General features: G+C 40.0%; 1 protein-coding gene across 1 annotated transcript; it reads left to right on the forward strand.

The window, feature by feature from the left end:
- LOC109219371 (E3 SUMO-protein ligase KIAA1586-like) lies at positions 20,766-22,306 on the forward strand. Its single transcript, XM_019383817.1, has 3 exons — positions 20,766-21,461; positions 21,536-21,631; positions 22,091-22,306. Exons 1-3 carry the CDS (start codon positions 20,766-20,768, stop codon positions 22,304-22,306), a joined length of 1,008 nt encoding a protein of 335 aa, XP_019239362.1.

Consider the following 23,939-nt stretch of genomic DNA (forward strand, 5'->3'; position numbering starts at 1 on the left):
TCAAGTTTTAGCTTTCAAATTCTTATTAATGTCTGGTAATATGATGCCCAGCCACCAAACTGGGGCAGAAAATTTTCTTTGTTTTATCTATTTTGTTGAAGTCAGGAGCCCGCCTGAAGAACAGAGGAATACATTTCACGTCAGCAGTCAGGAGCCCGCCTGAAGAACAGAGGAATACATTTCAAGTTTTAGCATCCAGGAGCCCTCCTGAAGAACGGAGGAATACATTTCAAGTTTTAGCAGTCAGGAGCCCGCCTGAAGAACAGAGGAATACGGTCCAAATGCAGTAGTCAGGAGCCCGCCTGGAGAACAAGGGAGTACAATTCAAGTTTTATCTTTCAAGTTTTACTGATATTTGACAACATGGTTTAGTTTACAACCACATGTGCACCCAGCCACCAAACTGGGGCAGGAAATGTTCTTGGTTTTGTCTATTTTGTTGAAGTCAGGAGCCCGCCTGAAGAACAGAGGAATACCTTTCAAGTCAGCAATCAGGAGCCCGCCTGGAAAGCAGGGAATACATTCAAGTTCAGCGGTCCAGCATCACCCGGAGAAAGGAAAACATCTCAAAGTGTAGTCAGCAGTCAGGCGGCTACCTGGAGAAAGGGCAAAACATCTCAGATCACAATTCAAGGCAGCAACAAAAGGATGTCGCCGGGAGAATACAAGTCGACAAGGCAACAAGAACCACATGAGCAAGTTTGAAGATATAGATAGGACTTTTGTAACTCATAGATCATAGTCTAGTCTAGCTTCTTTTTATTTTTGACATGGTGTAATAAGGGGGTTCAGTAAGCAGTAGTAGCAGCAGCAGCAGTGAAATCACAGCTCCCGGTAGTCCCAGCTACCAAACATTCCTGAACTACACTGAATTGATTCCTTTTTAGCCAAGGATATGCAGGCAACCTCGGAAGTAGGGTGCGGTCAAATCTTTCAAAAATGCTTCACACGGAGTATCCAAACGGGCAAAAATCGTTCGTATCTGCTCACTTATCTTTGCACAAAAACTCTCCGTGTTTCCGAGCAAAGAGGGGCAGCTGTGAGCACGTGATTTTTGCCCTATATGAATTACTCCCAGAAAATTCAAAACAAAATAACTTCTTCCAGTGTTTGCCATTTTGTGGATTTTTGTGACATTTTCTGTTAATTGTTTGCATTTTGTCTGTGCATTTTAACTAATGAAAAATACAAAATATGTTGCATTTGCATTTAGGATTTAGTTCTACATTTTAGGATTAATTAGAAAATTAGTTATTTTATAAAATGAAAAAAATCACAAAAATAGTTTACTTTTACTTTTAATTTTAATTTTCTGAATTTTGGTAGTTTTACCTTTTAATTTGGTTTTAATTAAGTTGTAGTAAGTATTAGTTATAGTAATCTATAATTAATTTCATTTGATAGGATGATTTGATTAGGGATTAATCTAGTTTTATTTTTAAAGAATTAGAAAAGAAAAAAAAGGAAATGAAAAGGAAAAGAAAGCAAAGTGGGTTGAATCAGATTTTGGAGCCTCATTTAATTCCAGGCCCAAACCAAACACCCCTCAAACCAGGCAGCACCGGCCCAAACCCGGTCCAGTCTCTTTAGTAACGAATCGACGTCGTTTTGAGCTTCATAGGCTTCAATCAATCCAGGCCCTTCACCCCTCCTCATCCAACGGCTGTGGATGTTCTTTTGTTTTAATTAAAATGGTCCGAAAATTTAGAGACAGTTCAGTTCCTCCAAACACCAGACCTCGTCTTCTCCGTCTCCTTCACCCTAGTCTCCATTGTTACCGGCGACCCACCACCAACCACCACCAAAATAACCACCCCTCGAACCCCCGTCTCACCCTCCATTCCAAAACTCCCCTTCACTTTCCCTCGAATGTTAGTGAAGCGCCTCTCGAATCTCGGATTTAAAGAGTCGACCTTAGAGAAATTCCAAGTCTCAAAATCTATGAAGCTGTAAATGGTTTTTAGACTGTAGTGACCCTTATTCGTGTGTTTCATATGAAAACACACGATTAAGGTTCAGTCGGTCCCAGAATCTCAAGAAGCCTTCAAGAATTGTTCGAGGTTGGTTTACTGTGGTGTTTTAGGGTATCATCTTGCTTATTCCCACATCGTCTTTTCTTGTTCAATTAAATTGAGTTTGTTTTTCTGTTGTTCCTTCCATCTCCTCTTACTTTCTCGGCTTTTTCGTTCTTCTTTTTGTTTTCTGCTTATAATCTGCATAAGTATAGCCTTTAGTAATATGTGGTTAAATTTTTGTTAAATAAATAGATTAATTTCGTTTTGCAAGTTCTGTAATTTCGGTGGTTTCTTTTGGAGGCTGCCCTTAAATGATATGGGGCTGGTTCAAATTTGGGTCTTGGATATTCATTTGGAATAGCTCTTGGGCTTTTGAGTCATTTGTGACCCAATTCAAAGATGCCAGCTTTTTGGAGCTCCCAAAGTTCTGTTTGGTTAGCTTAGGTATTTTTCTAGGGTCATTTAAGGGTAGTATAGGTAATCTCACTTAGGAATGTTGTGTAACTGCTTAGGAAGCTTCGTAGGTCGGGGGGGGGGGGGGTTCTTTGTGAATTTTGGACTTTTGATAGTATAACTTGAAAAACAAGTCAGAAATCTAGGGATGACTAAGCGGAAAACAGAAGTTAAAAAAGGACTAAAATGCAAAATAAAACCTGGAGGGTGCCCTACCTTCTTTGCCTATAAAGGCACTCTTTCTTGCCTTTAAAGGCAGAGATTTTTAGAGCTGAAAAACCCAGAAAATACAAAACCTGCAGAATTCTACCGTTTCATAGATTTAAATCTTGAAAATCCAAACTACTGAAAATCCTAAAAAATATACTGTTTCATTGAGTTATTGTTGCTGATTTTTGAAGTATCCCCTAGCGTTTGAAACAATGTTGAGTAATCGTTATCTGAAATGAACTGAAATCGAGTCTGGGGAATTCTTCTGGTTCATTGCTGGGTTTGGAGTTGATTTCTGAGCTTTTTCCTAAGCTGAATCAATTCTTGGGTAGCTGATAGTGGATTCATACTGTTTTGTTGGGCTATTTACTTCACTTTTTCTGGGTTCAAAACTGGTTGAAGAATTGTTGTGTGCAGTGCTTTGCTGCTGACCTTCTTCCCCTTTTCCTTTCCATTTCCAGGTATTAACTTCACTCTCTAATGTATGAGAATGGTTGAAATTGAAGTGAGCTTGTTCAAATTGAGATATATGGTTAAGCAGTGGTTTGAGCAATGAATTAGTACCTTTCAAGTTGATGAATCTGTGTATTCGAGTTAATTTCAATATATAGCAATGTTATGTTTAATTCTCGTTAGTTGGACCCCCCTGATGCTGTAAAGGTTTTGAATAGCATATTTACTGTGGTTATTCTGTATTTTTCGACGCCCCCTTTTTCTCGCGAAATCGGGTTTACGACATTCGGGAAGACAACTCTATTCCCGTTTGGGAATTGGGTTTTTGGAATTGAAGAGTCGCCACCTAATGATTGAGTGCATTTGGACACTAAGAAGGGTTTTGAATTGGAAAATCAGAGTTCGGGTAATAGCTAGAAATTATCTCGAGGGGAAGGTGTTAGGCACCCCTCAAGATCCACTAGTGTGGTTCCCCGCCATGCTATGTTGTGACTTTAATGTAAACAAGTATGCAAATAAATTTACACATAAGGGTTGGTAACAAGCATGTTGGAACTTATAAACAAAGAAGGAAAAGGGATAATGCAGTAAAAAAAATAAAGGGGAGTGTTGGGTGATTGAAAAGACAGAATTTGTTGATATTAAACAAAGTAACATAGGGCGAGGGGTCCTAGGTTTATAAATCACATGGATCATCCACACAACACCGGTAACCAATCGTACGCGTAGTGTTATCATGTGATCATCATCTCCATGTCTACCCTTCCCACCCCGATAAGGTATTAAGCGCGAAATGGTGTCGTTACCTACAGCGTGCTATTACCCGTTCCACTTATCAATCTTGGAGGCTTTAAGACCACTAATCCTAAAGGGAGGGAGCTTGGCTTTTCAGAGGTTCAAAAGGTTAAAATATTAAGGTGTCAGGCAAAACACATAAGACAGCTATGGGAGCACAAAAGCAATTAAGGCTCAGACAAACCTCCTTTAATCACAGAAATCATGTAGTTTAGCACATATTACACATACTGATTAGGTCCAAATTATGCTTAACGTTAGGCAGGTTGGTTCATTACATATTTTTAGACAAGAAGTTTGCATTAGGCTCGCCTGGCTGCAACTTATCGAAGACTGGTGCAATTAATTAACTACTTACTTGTTTCCCTAAGTGATGGTATCTACTGGTTTCAGGAATAAGGAAGTGAACTGATTACTGAAAGTTGTCGGTTTTAACAGAATGATACGAGTTCTGCATCTGGTTACTACTGACGGACTAATCTTAAAATGAGTGATTCAGATTGGGTTAATAGTTCTATAGGCATGCTTTCTAGCGTTGTTAATTTTAAACACTTTTTACAGGCGTAGCAAGAGTGCAGAAAATCCTACGAGCATGGTATCTAGGATGCAGTTGATTATTATTTTGACCTACAACTGTTTGCCTAATGATGGATGCAAAAATGCAGAATCTTAAAGACATGGTTCCTACATGCAGAGTTCTTATGAGCATGATTTCTATAGATGAAAGTGCAGAGATAAGCATGATTTCTATATGTGAAAGTGCAGAATTCCTATGAGCATGGTTTCTACATATGAAAGTACAGAATTCCTGTGAGCATGGTTTCTACATATGAAAGTGCAGAGATAAGCATGATTTATATATGTGAAAGTGCAGAAATTCAAAGAAAAAACTCCTATAGGCAGGATATCTACCCTTATGCATACACAGATAGCCCTCCCCTTTTTACTAAAACCCCATAGGTTATTACAAAATTTATTACAGACCAAATGAATCAAACAGAAAATAAAATTATATCAGAGCTTTTAAGCTGCATCCAAGGAGCCTAATTCAGACCCAAGGTCTAACAATATGATATGAGCCAACTTGCCGGGATCAAGTTCCAAGGCCTTTCCCTTACCTGGAATGTGTCAAAGTTCCAAGGAGTTTCAAGAACTCCAGGCAATGCTTACACCCAGATATCATTACAGAACTGAATGAAAGTGCAGTGTGGAAGGGCCAGCCCTCCAATGTCCAAGTTCAGAGGGAACTCAAGGTCCCAAGGCAAGGCTCATTGGAGGGGGGAAGAACTTAGAATCTAGGAACAAGTGTAAGTGCAATAGAGGGGATTAAGGGATGCTAAGGCAGGCTGGTGGTCATGCCCAGCAACATAGAATGCCGGCACACCCCTGACCAGCCCACTAGCCAAACATTAGAGAGTCAGGACCTATTGAAGGTCAAACCATGGCCTGGGCAGTAATTGGGATACTGTCAGGCCAAGGTTTCACCTCGACACATAAAGGGGATTAGGGGTAGGGATTCATATGAGAACAGAAGCAAAGAAAGGAAAAATACTTAGCATAAGTTACGAAGCATGAACAGCAAACCACACAAAAGAATGAGACTACAGAATAAACACATAGGGATGAAGCAAAAGTTTAAATAAAGGCATACCAGTTTCAGAAAGGGACAAGCAAAAGAGAGCAGAAGTCTTGCAAAGAAGCCACAGCACAAACAGCAAGAGAGAATACTTTGTGTGTGAGTGTGAGTGCAGAAAAGACTCCAGTGTTCGTGTTTTTGTCGTGTTGGGTGTTAATAAAAGAGCAGGTATTTATAGTGTGAGAAACATGCAGAAATAATGTAAGGACTGTAATTCAGACATAATTGGAGGAATATGTGTCTTATTAAAATCAAATCACTTTGATAAAGCAATTAAGCCAAAAGGTAGCATACAAGTGTTAAATAAGGAAAGAAATCACGCAAGGCTGGACATGACAAATAAGGAAATATTTTCAGCACAGTACGAGTATACCACATGTATTAGGGGTTAAGTTCATTAGACCTTAATTAAGGAAAGGCCTGCAAGAATCCCATACTAATGTAATTAAGGTAATGGGATCAGATCAACTTAAGTAGAAAGGCAGGGTCGAAAGGAAAATATTTCAACAAGTCCAAGAAACAAAGGAAATCAAAACAATAAAGGAAAGAATCAATTCAAGAGTGCAATCAAAGTTACACAAAGAGATTTGAAATCAGTCCACAATCAAGGTTATTTTGAGAGGGAAATTTGACCTATAAAGAGTGCATAAACATTAAGCATGTGAGGCTGGATTTAAGACAAAGAAGAGTGTCATGCAATCAAAGAAAATCAGTGAGTAGAGGACCATAGGAACATGGTAGTCATCTCAGAGAAGAGGGAATAGCATGCGAAAGGTCAAGTAAAGAGGTCAGAATCGTATGAAGAAACAAAGTTGACACAAAGATCTCGAAACTCAGTCGAACAGTAGAGGAAGCAACTTCAGGAACTCAAATAGGTCCAAAGAGACTAGGGTTTTGAAATCAACACGTTCAGAGATAAGAAACAAACAAATCACATAACAAATATTCTCAAAACTCGAGTGAACCCCAAATTCTAGGGTTTTTTACCATTAATCGAGTCTAGAGATGAAGACAAGTAAGTCAAGCAAAAAGAAAATATTAACGGAATAAGTGCAAAAATCATAAAGGAACACGTATTTCCCAGTAGAAGAAAAACATAATAAAGAATAATCATGCGAAAAATATAGTAGAAGAACTCGTAAGAACAAGGTAGAAGAAACACAATAGAAGAAGCACATAAGGATCATAGAAGAAACATAGTAGAAGAAACATATAAGAATCACAGTAGAGCATGTTAAAAAGATCAAAAAAACTCTAAATCGGGGAAGATGAAAAGGTTAAAACGCAAGTTTTGAAAGAAACTTTAGAGAAAACGTTTGAGACCCCATTATAAACACATATCTAGGACAGATCTTGAGAAATCAGAAGAACCTCGAAAGGTTGGGGTTTCAGAAGAAACCCAGAAGTCAGAAAGGCCTGGAAAACTCGTGGATCTAAGCCGGAGAAGTTAGACTCAGGCTCGAATGTCCACGATATACCGGAGTAGAGCCGGAGACGACCATGGAACCCTGAATCGAAGGAGATCTGGGTAGAGATCTTCAAGGTCAGGCCTTGAATCTTCAGAAAACCGGTGTATAAGAGCACCAGGGGGTGGGTGTGAGATCCCCATGGCTTTGGTGGCCATAGATTCCGGTGGATCTCTGGTCTGAGAAGACAAGAGGTGGCTAGGGTTTGAGAACCCTTGAGAGAATTTGAGAGAGTGGAGGGTTTCAGAGGCGGCGACTGAGGAGAAATGAGGTAGGGTAAGGGGTCGTTTGAATTAGAAAAGGAAAGGGATGAGGGGAGTCGTTGATCTAAAAGATCAACGGCTGGGATTAAATGGGTTAAATGGGGACCGGGTTTGGGTATGATAGGAAAGGGTATGGGTCGGGTTACAATAGAATTGGGTCGTTTGGTTAGGGTGTGATTTGGGTGTCCAATTTGGGCTAAAATTGAAATACAAAAAAGGGCTGTCATTTAAATAGCCAGTTTTCCCCTTTTTAATTTATAAAAATAGTAAAAAAAATGACTTGAAAATAAATTAAAGGTACTGGACCAATTAATAACATATAAATATTAATGTAAAAATACTAAAAGTGATTTTATATTTATAGAATGCCGTTAATCATAAAATAGGCTATAATTACAATTATATGCAATTAGCTTAAAAAATACCAAATAAATGTATAAAAATATACAAAAATTACCCCAATTATATCTTAGGGTAAATATGAGAATGAAATAAATTATTCACTAAAAAATTGCTAGTTTGGGAATAATTATTGAATTTTGAAGTATTAAAATAGACAATAAATTTGTTTTAAAATCTAAAAAAAAAATAAAGGAAAAATACAAAAAATTTGTGGCATGCTTATATATGCATGTACATGCTATTTTGAAAGTATTTTGCATATATAAAAATATAGGGAAAAATTGGGTATCAACAGCTGCCCCTCTTTACCCGGGAAGGATGAAAGAGTTGTCGGGTAAAGATATGATGACCAATTTTGACCACGAGAAACGACTTGCAAAGGTTTTGACCGCGCTCTGGTTTCTGAGCTTCCTACATATCCCTGGTTTTATTGGAATCAGGTCATATGTAGTTCACTATGCATCGACGGAGTATGCCGATGGATGTTTTTGAAAAGACGGGCGCAATATTTAGGTTGGGAAGGGTGATCAGCTACTGATGGGCTGTGAGAACCGGAGCGAGATCGCTCCTGCTGTAATGGCCGTGGCCAGCTGACGTACCTGCAATTAAGTAATACAAGCATATCGTGCGAAATTTAAACGTGATGCAAGTTCCCATTGGACCATGAATGTTGTCTTTGGACGGTTAAGATGACGTCCTCAGACCATCATGTCCTGGGCCATGAAGCGCATAATAAAGGATTCGCAGGCTATGAAATAATGTTCTTGGGCTATGATAATGGTGCCTCCAAACCATGATGCCTTTGAATAATGATGTGCAGAACATAAAGCGGGATCCTCGGGCCACAGCATGGGGTTCTCGGGCTATGAAGATGGTGCCTCCGAACAATGACGCCCTTGGACAGTTTGGCGGTATTTTAGCCCATGAAATGCAAGATTTGGCGGTATTTCAGCCCATGAAATGCAAGATTTGGCGGTATTTCAGCCGATGTGAAGAAGAAATGTAAATGGCGATATTTCAGCCGACAGAAATTTAAATAAAGCTGGCGATGTTTCAGCCGATGTGAAGAAGAAATGTAAATGGCGATATTTCAGCCGACAGAAATTTAAATAAAGTTGGCGGTGTTTCAGCCGATGTAAAAAAATGTAAATGGCGGTATTTCAGCCGACAAGAATTTAAAAAAGGTTGGCGGTGTTTCAGCCGATGTAGATGGATGTAGAGCTTAACCTCGGAAGGCAGAAAGGTAGCCTTATGCAATGCAAAAATGCAGATGGAGACAGTGCTTAGTCTCGGAAGGCAGAAAGGTAGCCTTATGCAGTGCAGAGAAAATGCAGATGGAGACACTGCTTAGTCTCGGAAGGCAGAAAGGTAGCCTTATGCAATGCAAAAATGCAGATGGAAACAATGCTTAGTCTCGGAAGGCAGAAAGGTAGCCTTATGCAATGCAGAGAAAATGCAGATGGAGACAGTGTTTAGTCTCGGAAGGCAGAAAGGTAGCCTTATGCAATGCAAAAATGCAGATGGAGACAGTGCTTAGTCTCGTAACGCAGAAAGGTAGCCTTATGCAATGCGAAAAATAAATGTGAGGAGTAACGAAATCTCTTAGCTGATAGATGATAGCTGATAGTTGATTGTCATTGGGGCTGCTGGGAATGTCGTGCGCGGATAGCACTTGTAAATGGGCGATGATCTTGAGAATTGTATTCCTGAAAAGTGTGAGTTTGTAATCATATCCGATGATTCTATGTTTTTGGGGTGCCTGCGTTCAAAGAAAGATTATGAGTTTTGTCAGGGGGAAGGTTAGTTCGTCTTCCCGTGGACTTCGCTTGTCCTACTCGACTCTTGCTTTCATTTGAGGTAGCGTTGCTAAACAAAGCTATTTTGACAGTAGCCATGCATGATTTAGCAAAATAAAACATGATGTAAATACATAAAGGTAAAATGGTTTTAGATGAACCGATGATTGCGACACGGTTCAAGATATTGCAACCTCTTTTGCTTCGGAATTTTGAGGGTCCTCCTCAAAATTCTGCCCCAGTTTACTGGGCTGGTGCTTCCGACGGCTGCGCGTGATGATTGGCGAAGATGAACTTCAGAATTTTGAGGGTTCTCCTAAAAATTCTGCCCCAGTTTCCAATGTTGGGGGGGGGGGGAGGGAAATGACAATTTTATTGAATTGTAACCGAACCCATAAGGCTGCCTACGTATCCCCTCTTAAACGGGAATCAGGTCAGACGTAGTTCAAATTACATCATAAAGGAATCATAATGGTTGCACATAGTAGTGTTTGGCTGCGTTTGAATTAATTGGCTTTGGCCAAACTTCTCCATCCATTTCTGCGAGTATGAGGTCTCCCCCGGTTAGAACCCGGTGAACCATGTACGGACCTTGCCAGTTGGGAGAGAATTTCCCTTTGGCTTCATCTTGATGAGGAGAAATCTTTTTCAGTACTAACTGCCCTGGCGCGAACTGTCTTGGTCTGACTCTCTTGTTGAAGGCTCTGGTCATTCTATTATGATAAAGCTGACCGTGGCAAACTTCATTCAGTCTTTTTCCGTCTATAGGGGCTAATTGCTCGTAACGACTTTTTACCCATTCTGCATCTTCAAGTTTCTTCTTCCTGCATAATTCTCAGGGAGGGAATCTCCACTTTGGCTGGGATGACTGCCTCGGTACCGTAAACCAACATATAGGGTGTCGCCCCAGTTGATGTGCGAACTGTGGTACGGTATCCCAATAAAGCAAACGATAGCTTTTCCTGCCACTGCTTGTGTTTCTCTATCATTTTCCTTAGTATCTTCTTAATGTTCTTATTGGCCGCTTCTACGGCTCCATTCATCTGAGGTCTGTAGGTTGTAGAATTCTTGTGCCTAATCTTAAATGTCTCACACGTTGCTTTCATCAGATCACTGTTGAGATTGGAACCATTGTCAGTGATGATTGACTCTGGGATGCCGAACCGGCAAATATACGGTCGCGAACAAAGTCTGTCACAACCTTCTGGGTACTGCCTTATACAATGCTGCTTCAACCCATTCGGTGAAATATCAATTGCCACCAGAATGAGCCTNCCGAACAATGACGCCCTTGGACAGTTTGGCGGTATTTTAGCCCATGAAATGCAAGATTTGGCGGTATTTCAGCCGATGTGAAGAAGAAATAGAAATGGCGATATTTCAGCCGACAGAAATTTAAATAATGCTGGCGATGTTTCAGCCGATGTGAAGAAGAAATGTAAATGGCGATATTTCAGCCGACAGAAATTTAAATAAAGTTGGCGGTGTTTCAGCCGATGTAAAAAAAATGTAAATGGCGATATTTCAACCGACAGGAATTTAAATAAGGTTGGCGGTGTTTCAGCCGATGTAAAAAAAATGTAAATGGCGATATTTCAGCCGACAGGAATTTAAATAAGGTTGGCGGTGTTTCAGCCGATGTAAAAAAAATGTAAATGGCGATATTTCAGCCGACAGGAATTTGAATAAGGTTAGCAGTGTTTCAGCCGACGTAGAAAATGTAAATGGCGATATTTCAGCCGACAGGACTTTAAATAAAGTTGGCGGTGTTTCAGCCGATGTAAAAAAATGTAAATGGCGATATTTCAGCCGACAGGAATTTAAATAAGGTTGGCGGTGTTTCAGCCGATGTAGATGGAGGTAGAGCTTAACCTCGGAAGGCAGAAAGGTAGCCTTATGCAATGCAAAAATGCAGATGGAGACAGTGCTTAGTCTCGGAAGGCAGAAAGGTAGCCTTATGCAATGCAGAGAAAATGCAGATGGAGACAGTGCTTAGTCTCGGAAGGCAGAAAGGTAGCCTCATGCAATGCAGAGAAAATGCAGATGGAGACAGTGCTTAGTCTCGGAAGGCAGAAAGGTAGCCTTATGCAATGCAAAAATGCAGATGGAGACAGTGCTTAGTCTCGAAAGGCAGAAAGGCAGCCTTATGCAATGCAAAAATGCAGGATGGAGACAGTGCTTAGTCTCGAAAGGCAGAAAGGTAGCCTTATGCAATGCGAAAAATAAAAGTGAGGAGTAACGAAATCTCTTAGCTGATAGATGATAGCTGATAGTTGATTGTCATTGGGGCTGCTGGGAATGTCGTGCGCGGATAGCACTTGTAAATGGGCGATGATCTTGAGAATTGTATTCCTGAAAAGTGTGAGCTTGTAATCGTATCCGATGATTCTATGTTTTTGGGGTGCCTGCGTTCAAAGAAAGATTGTGAGTTTTGTCAGGGGGAAGGTTAGTTCGTCTTCCCGTGGGCTTCGCTTGTCCTACTCGGCTCTTGCTTTCATTTGGGGTAGCGTTGCTAAACAAAGCTATTTTGACGGTAGCCATGCATGATATTACTTTCCTAAATTCGGGTGCGCATTTATGTGACCCAAATCCAAATCTCAACGATATTAAAATATGTTGAATACCACGGGTGCATTTATGTGACGTGGTTTGAGACGTGTTTTAATGACGTTGCAATTTTCTCTAAAAAATGAATAAAAGCGGTTTAAAAGTTAAAATTCGCACATAGGTTCATAATTTTTTAAAATCAGATAATTAAGCCGAATATAACAGTTGAGCGACCGTGCTAGAACCACGGAACTCGGGAATGCCTAATACCTTCTCCCGGGTTAACAGAATTCCTTACTCGGATTCCTGGTTCGCGGACTGTTAAACAGAGTCATTCTTTTCCTCGATTAGGGATTCTAAATCGGTGACTTGGGACACCATAAATTATCCCAAGTGGCGACTCTGAATCTTTTAATATTAAAATCCCGTTTCGATTGTCCTTTAATTGGAAAAACTCCCTATCCCTTTTATTATACCCCTTCTCCGGGAGGTGTAAGTAAAAAAGGAGGTGTGACACATACTTTTGACATTTGTTGCAATTTCGAACAAATTCTTTAGTGTCCTTTTCCATATCGGCCCAATAGTATCCTGCTCTAATGACTTTGTGAACCAATGACTCGGCATCGGAATGATTTCCGCAAGTGCCCTCGTGAATTTCCTGTAGAACGTAGTCGGTGTCTCTTGGTCCCAAACATTTTGCTAACAGTCCATCAAACGTTTTCCTATATAGTGTTCCATCCTCGGCCAGTGTGAATCGTGTGGCCTTCGTGCATAGAGTCCTTGATTCTTTAGGACCCGATGGAAGCTTCTCGTTCTTTAGGTATTCGATGTACTTATTCGTCCAATCCTAGGTTAGACTTGTGGAGTTTATTTCGGCGTGTCCTTCCTTGATTACTGGCCTCGAAAGTTGTACGATAGTCCCCGAGCTAAGTTCATCATCATCGATCGACGACCCCAAATTTGCAAGAGCATCTGCCTCACTATTTTGTTCTCGAGGTACGTGTTGTAGGGTCCATTCTTTAATCGATGTAGAGACACTTGTAATTTGTCCAAGAATCACTGCATTCGATCTTCTCGAACCTCGAAAGTTTTGTTGACTTGATTTACCACAAGTTGGGAGTCGTACTTGGCCTCGATGACCTCCGTTCCCATGCTCTTAGCTAGATCGAGACCTGCAATCATGGCCTCATACTCGGCCTCATTGTTAGTCAATTTTGAAGTTTTTATAGACTGTCTAATTGTATTACTTGTGGGTGGCCCCAAAACGATGCCAAGCCCGGACCCGTTCACGTTTGAAGCGTCGACTGTGAAGAGGGTCCACACCCCCCGATGATGTACCCGATTTTAATAATAGTTCCTTTTCGACCACGGGTACAAGGGCTGGTGTGACGTCGGCCACGAAGTCTGCCAAGATTTGAGACTTGATGGTCGTTCGGGGTTGATACTCGATATTTTATCCGCTGATCTCGACAGCCCATTTGGCCAATCGACCCGAGAGTTCGGGCTTGTGCAAAATGTTGTGAAGGGGGTAGGTGGTTACAACACAAATTGGGTGACATTGAAAATATGATTTTAATTTCCTAGAGGCGTTTATTAAGGCAAGCGCTAATTTTTCTAAGTGTGGGTACCGGGTCTCGGCTTCACCTAAGGTTTGAGTAACATAATAGATAGGAAATTGTGTACCTTGCTCTTCTCAAACTAAGACCCCACTTACCGCTATCTCTGAGACCGCTAAGTATAAGTAAGGTTGCTCGTCTGCCTTCGGGGTCTAAAGCAATGGCGGACTCGACAGGTATCGTTTGAGTTCCTCCAAGGCATGTTGACATTCCGGGGTCCATGCGAAATTGCTCTTTTTCTTAAGCAGTGAAAAGAACCGGTGGCTCCTATCTGAGGACCTCGAAATAAATCGAACCAGGGCGGCTATGCGTCCTGTTTACCTCTTTACAGCCTTGACATTATCAACAATTGTGATGTCTTCGATTTCCTTGATTTTATCGGGGTTGATTTCGATTCCCCGATTTGATACCATAAAGCCGAGGAACTTGCCCGAGCCGACTCCGAATGCACATTTCTCCGGGTTAAGCTTCATGTTATACTTTCTCAGTATATCGAAGGTCTCCTGCATATGTTTCAAATGGTCCTCTGCTCACAGGGACTTAACTAGCATATCATCAATATAAACCTCCATTGATTTAACTATTTGTTCTTCGAACATTCGATTTACTAGGCGTTGATAAGTAGCACCAACATTTTTTAGTCCGAACAGCATTACACTATAGCAATAGGTGCCGTATTTAGTGATAAACGAAGTCTTTTCCTGATCCTCCGGGTTTATCCGTATTTGATTGTACCTGGAGTAGGCATCAAGAAAACTAAGGATCTCGTGGCCGTGGCATCGATCATGCGATCGATATTCGGCAAAGGAAAAGAATGTTTAGGGCATGCCTTCTTCAAATCCTTATAGTCTACGCACATTCTAAGTTTGTTTTCCCTTTTTACGGACTACAACTACGTTTGCTTACCATTCGGGATAGTTTACCTCCCAAATGGATCCTATATTGAGAAGTTTTGTTACCTCGTCCTTATTGAATGCATGTTTTATCTCGGACTGGGGTCTTTTCTTTTGCTTTACCGGGCAAAACTTCGGGTCCAAGCTCAGTCGATGCGTGGTGATCTCAGGTGGGATCCCTGTCATATCTAGGTGGGACCAAGAAAAACAATCCATGTTATTTAAAAGGAATTAAACGAGTTTTTTCCTGAGCTCGGGAGTTAACCCCATGCCCAGGTATACCTTTTGATCGGGTAGATGCTCGATCAGTACGATTTGTTCCAGCTCTTCAACCGTTGACTTCGTTGCATCAGAATCATCGGGGATTATGAAGGTTCGAGGTATCATATAATCATCATCCCCGAAAGTCTCCTACTCCTCCGATCGGGCCGAGGCCGGTGACTGTGGTTGCTATTTGACATCTTGCTTTCCCTTCGACTCTGATCCCTTTATTGATAACAGCGTCGATACTGGTATTACCTCATCGATTGCAAACATTTCTTTGGCGGCGGGCTGCTCACCGTACACCGTTTTTATTCGTTCTGATGTTGGGAATTTCAAGATTTGATGAAACGTCGAGGGTACTGCTCTCATATTATGAATCCAAGGCCTTCCGAGTAGTGCGTTGTACCTCATGTCGCCTTCGATCATGTGGAACTTTGTTTCTTGGATGGTCCCGGCAACATTTACCGGCAGAATGATTTCCCCTTTGGTGGTTTCACTTGACATGTTGAAGCCATTAAGTACCCGAGCTATGGGCACGATTTGATCTTGGAGGCTGAGTTGCTTTACGACACTTGATCGAATAATATTGGCTGAGCTACCTGGATCAAGCAACACACGTTTAACTTGAATTTTATTCATAAGGATAGATATTACTAGTGCGTCGTTGTGAGGTTGTTCGATCCCTTCTACATCCTCGTCGCTGAAAGACAAGGTTTCTTCTGGTAAGTAGTCCCGAGTTTGCTTCTCCCTCGTGATTGTCACCTTGGTGCGTTTAAATACCGGTCCTTGAGTAATATCGACCCCACCAACGATCATATGAATTACGTGTTGTGGTTCTTCCTGTTCGCTTTTCCTGTTTGCATCCCTGTCTCTGAAGTGATTTTTAGCTCAGTCGCTCAAAATTCTCGAAGATGACCCACGTTGAATAAGCGAGCTACCTCCTCCCTCAGCTGTCTGCATTCTTCGATTTTATGACCATGGGTACCATGGTATTTGCATATTTGATTAGGGTTCCTTTGAGCTGGATTGGTATGTAGGGGCTGGGCCATCTAGTATCCTTGATCCATTTGATGGCCGATACAATACCCGATACATCGATACTGAAGTTGTATTATGACAGTCGTGGTGCTTCTATGGGCTCGACATGTTTATCGAAGCCACTTTTACTCATGAGCCCTCGGGAGCTCTGTCCTCGATCATTCATTCGATCATTTCGAACGGGATTATGTCCTAGGCTGTTGTTTCTACGATCTGCGTTGTATGGTTAATACCGATCTTTGTTTGATCGGGGTTCTCTGTCGATGTCCCTTTGAATTCTACCGACGGGCCTATTTGGGTAAACAGAACCGGAAGGAGTCCCCAATTGAGCATCATCGACCCTAATCTTCGACTGGTATCGATTATGTACATCGGCCCAGGTTACAACTGGATATTCAATTAAATATTGCTTTAGTTTTCGTGATGCTATCGAACTTTGTTCGTTCAAACCTTGAGTAAAGGCTTGAATAGCCCAATCATTTGTGACCGGGGGTAGGTCCATGCATTCCATCTGGAACCGAGATACGATTTCCCTAAACATTTCGTTGTCCTTTTGTCTTACTTTGAAGAGGTCCAACTTCTTTGTCGCAACCTTTATTGCTCCGGTGTGTGCCTTCATGAAGGAATCTGCAAGCACGACGAAGGAGTCGATGGAATTGGGTGGCAAATTGTGGTACCATATCATTGCCCCTTCCGATAAAGTTTCACCAAACTTTTTCAATAGAACGGATTCAATCTCATCATCTTCTAAGTCATTCCCCTTTATTGCACACGTATAAGAAGTGACATGTTCATTAGGGTCGGTGGTTCCATTGTATTTGGTAATTTCTGGCATGCGGAATTTTTTCGGGATAGGCTTCGGAGCCGCACTTGGGGGGAAAGGCTTCTGCACAAACTTCTCCGGATCCAAACCCTTTAGAATCCGTGGTGCCCCCGCTATTTGGTCAACCTGGGTTGTATGTTTCTACCTTTTTATCATTTGCCTTGATTTTCTTTTGTACTGATTCAATCCGTTAGTGAGCTCCTCGAGTATTTTCATAATATCAGGGTTAGCCCCCGTATCATTGGCGTTCGATCTCTCCGATATAGGTTCGGCCCTGCGAATAGTTTTTGGTTCAGGCTCTGGTTTGATCCCACTTGGTGCTTGATGATGATTCTGTAGTTGCGCTATAGCGGCTTGATGAGCCTGTAGCATTTCAAATATCAATTGAAGGCTAACTCCATCGTCTTCTCCGCCCTGCGTACCTTGACCACCTGATCGAACTTCCCTGCGTACGCTACCTTAAGGATCAATGCCCAGATTTGCATTTAGGGCGACATGCGAACTGACATCGATGGGGTCTGCGAGTGGTACTCCCATGTGGCCAGTCTAAGGCACTTCGATCCCTGGGGCGGCTACTTTATCGTTTTCTCCATGAAAACCGAGGCCGTTATCGACGTGAGTGGGTACTGCTTGCGAGTTAGACATGTTGATCCTGAAATCAAAAACACTCACAAGAACAAGCATAAAATAGTGTGTATTACGAGAATTAATACCAGAAAATCACTATTATCCTTAGCCCCACGGTGGGCGCCAAACTGCTTACCCTAAAAATTGGATAACAATTAAAAGTTTTAAGGACACCTGATTTCACCTAATACCAATTGATGAATATGAAGATTAATAATGGAAATTGACAATGAGATAAAGCAAACCAGTGTTGAAACGTAATTTAGCCCTCGAGCTTAAGTGCCCTCGAACTGATCAATACCCGAATAGTTAAGAAATAAGTAAACTGATGAACAAGAATATAAGCTAGACAAAAAGTATTGTAGTCCTTTGATATGCGTGAATGTAAGATGCCTACAAAATGATTAGAACCCTCTTTATATAGTAGAGGAATCCAATCTATGGTACAATTCTAATTACGGAAGTAAATCCCATTACTAGCCTAAACAATCGCTCTTGATTTGATCTGTTCCGAGATTTCCGCCATGATTTTCGATCAGTTGCGGATATCTCGCATTTCTGTTATTACGCTTTCTTCGAAGTCTGCCCCATTTATTCTCAATCGTTATTGGCCTCGATCTCGACAGGCACCTCGTTTCTCGAACTCGGTACCTTGTCCTCGTGCTTTGATCTGATCCACTACGAGACCGACCTTCGATGCAACTCCCTGGTCTCGACCAAATAGTAAAATCGAGTAGGCCCGGTTTTTTAAAAGGGGATTGATAAAGCAAGAGTGGGGAGAATCAAGCAGAAATTGGCTGGCCATTTTCATAGAATTAATGTGCGTATGTGTGTATTGGCACTAATATATGTTGACCTAGCAAACAAAGCTACTGTACTTTAGGCAGGCAAAGATCGTCTTCTTTCTCAATGGTGCCAACAGAATACAAATAATTTCAAGTAAAAGTGAACGGAAGAAGTAATAAATTTACTTGATATGCATAAATTAATTATCCATAATCAAATAAGATATCTAGAATCCAAAATTTATTAATTTTAAAATTCTGAATGCGCCTCTGCCTTCTCCACACAATTCTATAGCCAAATGCTAGCTGTGAAAAAGAACACGTAATTTTTGGATCTTCTTCATTTCTATTAATGTTTTCCTCTTTAATATATTCTACCTAACAATCTTTAATTCGCGGCTATTGGAAAATTGTGATTAGCTCCTCCATAATTAGCACATGACGTGATACTTGAACATCTAAATTACGATATTATTTCCTCATATAGTATATAAGCATAGCAAGAACCATCAAATTTAACAAGTTAAGAGTGTTTTCATGAGATTTGATGTTTGAAAATTCTTAAACTTAATATTAGCACTAAACATCAGACCTAAAAAGTAAAGGGAAAGTAAATGACTTGATAATACTTGAACTTCAACGTTTATGACTCAGCTTAATAAGTTAAGCATAGCAAGAAACCTTCATACTTGCATTTGATATTGACATTAAAATAAGGTGTAAGAATAAATAAAAAGCCTGTCCCGAAGGGACGGCCCAGTGGGTTTGGAGGGGGTTTTCCACACGGGAGATGGGGGTTCGATTCCCCCTCAATGCCTTCTGGGTCTGAGCCTGTCGCAAGGGGCTTGCCTAGTGCGGTTTACATCCCCTGTGTGGTTTGCAGACTATTACACAGTGGGGGGTTTACCAGTATCCATTGCTACTTCAAACCACTAATCCAAGATTTATTATTTTCAAAATAATTCTCAGTTTCNAAAGTGACTTGAAGGGCAGAGGCTGTGACAGCGGCTGCGGGTTTTCCTGGGGTTCCAAAAAAAAAAAAAAAAAAAGGATACAATGTTTTACATATCCCATAGTGCAAATAAGGGAAAGGAAAAATCTAAAGGGGCAACAGGTCAAACCGTAAGGAGAATGTGATAATAGCACTATATAGTATACGTACTATTGTTTTTTTCTTTTTAACGCAGCACTACCCATGGCAAATATAGAAAAGTTACGAGTTCAATCGAATCTAATGTTCTAGACATGAAACTTAGATATGTAAGAAGACGCTAAAATTTCAATAAATATTATTATTTAAACCCAAAAATTTTAAATTATAATAGTTACATAAAGACTAAATTCATCATATTCGAATTCTAAATTCTACTCGTCTAATAATATTATCCTGGAAAAAGAAATTACCATTTTTTAGGTGTGTGAGTGGGACTTGATTCTCATGTGCTTCGTCATACTCGGCTACACTTCTTGCTTTTTTGCTTGATAACAGTGGTCTCTATTTTCTTTTACTTGTTTGGAATCAGTAGAGACGTCAAATTTTCTGAAATTTATTTAGTTTTGTTTGGAATCAGTAGGGACGTCAGAATTTCTGAAATTTATTTACTTTCGTTTCTTTTATGCATGTGTGTATTATTTATCTATATATCCTTTTCTTCTTGGCAAAACGAAAAGCATTTATAATGCTCAAGATAAAAAAATTTGTAAAAAGGAAAACTAAAGTAAAGACGTGTTTCTTGGAATATATATATATATATATATATATATATATATATAATATATTATAAGTGTGAAGCTTCAAGTTGAAAGTTGAAAGACAAAAATATCCATCAAAAAGTAAATGATTATTTTGCCCTTCAAGCAAGTATTATTTCTTTGTACAAAAATATAAATATACATTTAATAAAGATAACCAAAAAAGAGCAAGTATAAAAAGTTAAACTAGAAGAAATAAAAACGTCTCAAAATATTTATTGCTCCAACTTTTCCTAATCCCCCCACGATTACTGCAGTGCAAATGAAGAGACTACAATGTCATTTCTCATTAGAAGCTGATATACATCACTTAATTATTTTGATGCTCTCTTATCTTGTAATTAGGTAATTAATATATGGTACTTTCTTGAGTAAGAATAAAATAATATTACGTCCTTGAAACAATTATTTTCTCTTCGTTTTAGCAGATCATGGACTATTTTGATATGGATGTGATAGAATATTTGTATAAAACAAGCCAAATCTAGATTCTTTGACAAGTTCCCTTTGCAAAAATTTGTCCAAAGCTTGTAATAAGGCACCCTCTCCAGCTCGGGTTAATTTCACCGTAGGTCACTCAACTATGTTTCAATTTCATTAAAGTCACCCAACTATTTTTTGTCACTTAAAAGCAACTAAACGTTCACATTGTCACTTAAAAGTCATTTTGGCTCAAACCCCTGCCATAAATATGACATGGCATAAAATTTAATGATAAAAATCCAAAAATAAATGCCACATAAACTTAAATGGATCTTACCCACTTTAGATCTATTTCTTACTTAATGTGATTTGACCCATAACCCAAATGCTTTATGTAGATCCTAAATTTTGCTTATGGAACTTATGAATTTGACTTCTCATAAAATTTAGAACGACATTATCATTGCATGTAAAATTGAAACAGTTAAAGCAATTATGGACGATCTAAATGGAGACCTTTTTGGCATTGCTAGTTGATGAATCATGTGATGTATCACGCAAAGAGCAATTAGTTATTATCTTGCGATATGTTAATGGATGCGGATATGTGGTGGAGCATTTTACTGGGATCGTTCATGTTCGTATTACTAGTGCTTTGTGTTTAAAGGAAGCAATTGTTGATTACCTTGCTCAATATTCTTTGAGTTTATATTATGTGTATGGACAGTGCTATGATGGAGCAAGCAACATGCAAGGGAATTTACGTGGCCTCAAAACTTTGATTCAACAAGAAAGTAAATCTGCTTATTCCATTCATTGTTTTGCACACCAACTTCAATTGACTCTTGGTGCAGTATCCAAAAAGTGTCTTGAAGTGGAAGAACTTGTATTGTTGGTTTCTAATGTATTGAATATAGTGGGAGGTTCTTTTAAACGTATGGATGATCTTCGAGAATCTCAAGCAGAAAAAGTTCAAGAGGCATTAGACATAGGTGAACTTGAAACCGGTAGGGGTTTGAATCAAGAACTTGGTCTTGCTAGAGTTGCCGATACTCGTTTGGGTTCACACTACAAATCTTTTAAGAACTTTATTTCTAAGTTTCGCTCAATTATTGATGTTCTTGATATTATCGTTGTTGATGCCCGGACTTTAGAAGAAAGAGCTAAGGCAAAGGGATATCTTAGCACTTGTCAAACATTTGAGGTTGCTTTCATGTTGCACCTAATGAGAGATGTTTTGTGGATCACAAATGAGCTTAATACATCCTTAAAAAAAAGGAGCAAGATATTACAAATGCTATTCTACTTGTTGAAATGGCAAAGAGACGGTTACAAAAGCTAAAAGAAGAAGAATGGGATTCACTTATTAATAAGGTATCTGCATTTTGTGTCAAGTATAATATTTTGATACCAAATTTTGATGACCTATATGTTAACTCTGGAAGATCTCGACGTAAAGTTGTTGATTATACTATTTTACATCACTATCGTGTTGATATATTTTTTTAATATTATTGATTGGCAAGAATAATAAAAGAGGTATCGAATCTTTGCTTTAACAACTTTTAAAGTTGCACTAGCATTAGCAGGAGGAGGAGCACTAGTAGAAAGAACCTCTCTCAGATGTCCATAAAGATGTTATCCAAGTTATTCAAAAGGAGTTCAAGAACTCAATGCTCATTTTAATGAGGTGACAACGAACTTGCTTATTGGGGTAGCTTGCTTAAATCTAGTTGACTCATTTTCCAGTTTTGACATAAACAAGCTATTGAGGATGACTGAATTGTATCCTGATGATTTTGATGAGAATATAACGGTTACGCTTAAGAACAGCTTGAAACTTATATTATTGATGTTCGTGTTGTTGATGAAAGGTTCTCAAATCTACAAGGACTTGTTGATCTTTCTGAAACAATCGTTAGGACAAAGAAGCATTTGAATTATCCATTTGTGTTTCGCCTTGTGAAATTTGCTTTGCTTCTACCTGTTACCACTGCTACAGTTGAAAGAACTTTTTCGGTGATGAAGTTGATCAAGAGTGAATTGTGAAACCTAATGAATGACGAATTCATGAGCGGTTGTTTGGTACCTTATGTAGAAAGAAAAATATTTAACACCATTTCTGATGAGACTATTATGAATACGTTTCAGGAAATGAAAACTCATAGAGGAGAGTTGTAATAATATATTTTATTAATATATTTTTCTGTTGACCTCTTTGTATATTTGCTTCTTCGTATTTTGAACCCACTTAATAAAAATCCTGGGTCTGCCACTGCGTTTGAATTGTCAACAGGTGAAGTATGAGCATCAAAACTGGGTGGATTGACACAGAGATTGGAGATACTGGAGTAGAAGTTGGAGAGCATCACTATGGATTTTGGACTTGCCATGGACCTTGAGGAAGTACGAAGCAGTCTGGGTTATTGTGGACCGGTTGACTAAGTCTGCACACTTTATTTTGGTGGCGACTTCCTATTCCTTAGAGAGGTTGGCTCAGATTTACATTTAGGAGGTTATCCACTTGCACGGTGTGCCCATTTCTATCATTTCTTACTGAGGCACGTAGTACACATTGCATTTTTGGGGATCTGTGCAGCGTGAATTGGGCACACGGATTGAGCTGAGCAAGCGTTTCATTCTCAGACGGACGGACAGTTCGAGCGCACCATTTAGATTATGGAGGACATGTTACGTGTTTGTGTTATGGATTTTGGAGGTTCATGGGATCAGTTTTTATCACTCGCGGAGTTTGTCTACCATAACAGTGACCAATCGAATATTCATATGGCGCCGTATGAGGCCTTATATGGGGGGCAATGTCGTTCGCCAATTGATTGGTTTGAACCCGGAGAGCTTAGATTGTTGGGCATTGATTTGGTCTGTGATGTTGTAGAAAAGGTTAAGGTGATTCAGGAACGACTTCATACAGCTCAGTCCAGGCAAAAGAGTTATGCTGACCGGAAGGTTCTTAATATAGCTTAAATGGTGGGTGAGAAGGTTCTCACCCGAGTGTCGCCTATGAAGGGCGTGATGTAATTTTGGAAGAAGGGCAAGCTGAGCCCGAGGTTTATTGGCCCGTTCGAGATCTTGGAGAGATCTGGGGAGGTTGCTTGTAGGCTTGCATTGCCTCCTAGCTTAGATGGGTACATCCGGTATTCCACGTTTCCATGCTTCGGAAGTACCATGAGGACAACTCGCATGTTCTAGACTTCAACACGGTTCAGCTTGATGAAATTTGGCCTATGAGGAGAAGCCGATGGCCATTCTAGCCCGGCAGGTTCGAAAGTTGAGATCTAAGAGTTTTCCTTCTGTGAAAGTGCAATGGAGAGGTCAGCCGATCGAGGAAGCTATGTGGGAGTCCAGTCCGATATGTGGAGTACATAACCATACCTTTTTACAGTCCAGGTACTTTTCTATGTCCGTTCGAGGACGAACGTTTCTTTTAGAGGTGGAGAATGTGACGACCCGATAGGTCATTTTGAGTATCAGCCGTTATTTCCGTGTTTCGAGACCTCTATTAGCTTCATTTGATGTTTCTTGATTTGCGTGTGTATTCTGGACATAGTGATTAATTATTTGATATTATGTAAAACAGTATTGCTCACCGGGTCGTTTTTATGGACCAAAGAAATTTCAGTCTAATTGGAGTCCGTCATTTTATTTTTTTACAAAATCAACA

The sequence above is a fragment of the Nicotiana attenuata genome, chromosome 2 (genome assembly GCF_001879085.1).
Source record: "Nicotiana attenuata strain UT chromosome 2, NIATTr2, whole genome shotgun sequence".
Classification (NCBI taxonomy): Eukaryota; Viridiplantae; Streptophyta; class Magnoliopsida; order Solanales; family Solanaceae; genus Nicotiana; species Nicotiana attenuata.

Coding starts and splice junctions, on each gene's coding strand:
- LOC109219371 (XM_019383817.1), top strand. CDS start 20,766: ATGGAGACCTTTTTGGCATTGCTAGTTGATGAATCATGTGATGTATCA. Junction 21,462..21,535: donor GCACTTGTCAAACATTTGAG/GTTGCTTTCATG, acceptor CTTAAAAAAAAG/GAGCAAGATATTACAAATGC. Junction 21,632..22,090: donor GGGATTCACTTATTAATAAG/GTATCTGCATTT, acceptor GCTTAAGAACAG/CTTGAAACTTATATTATTGA.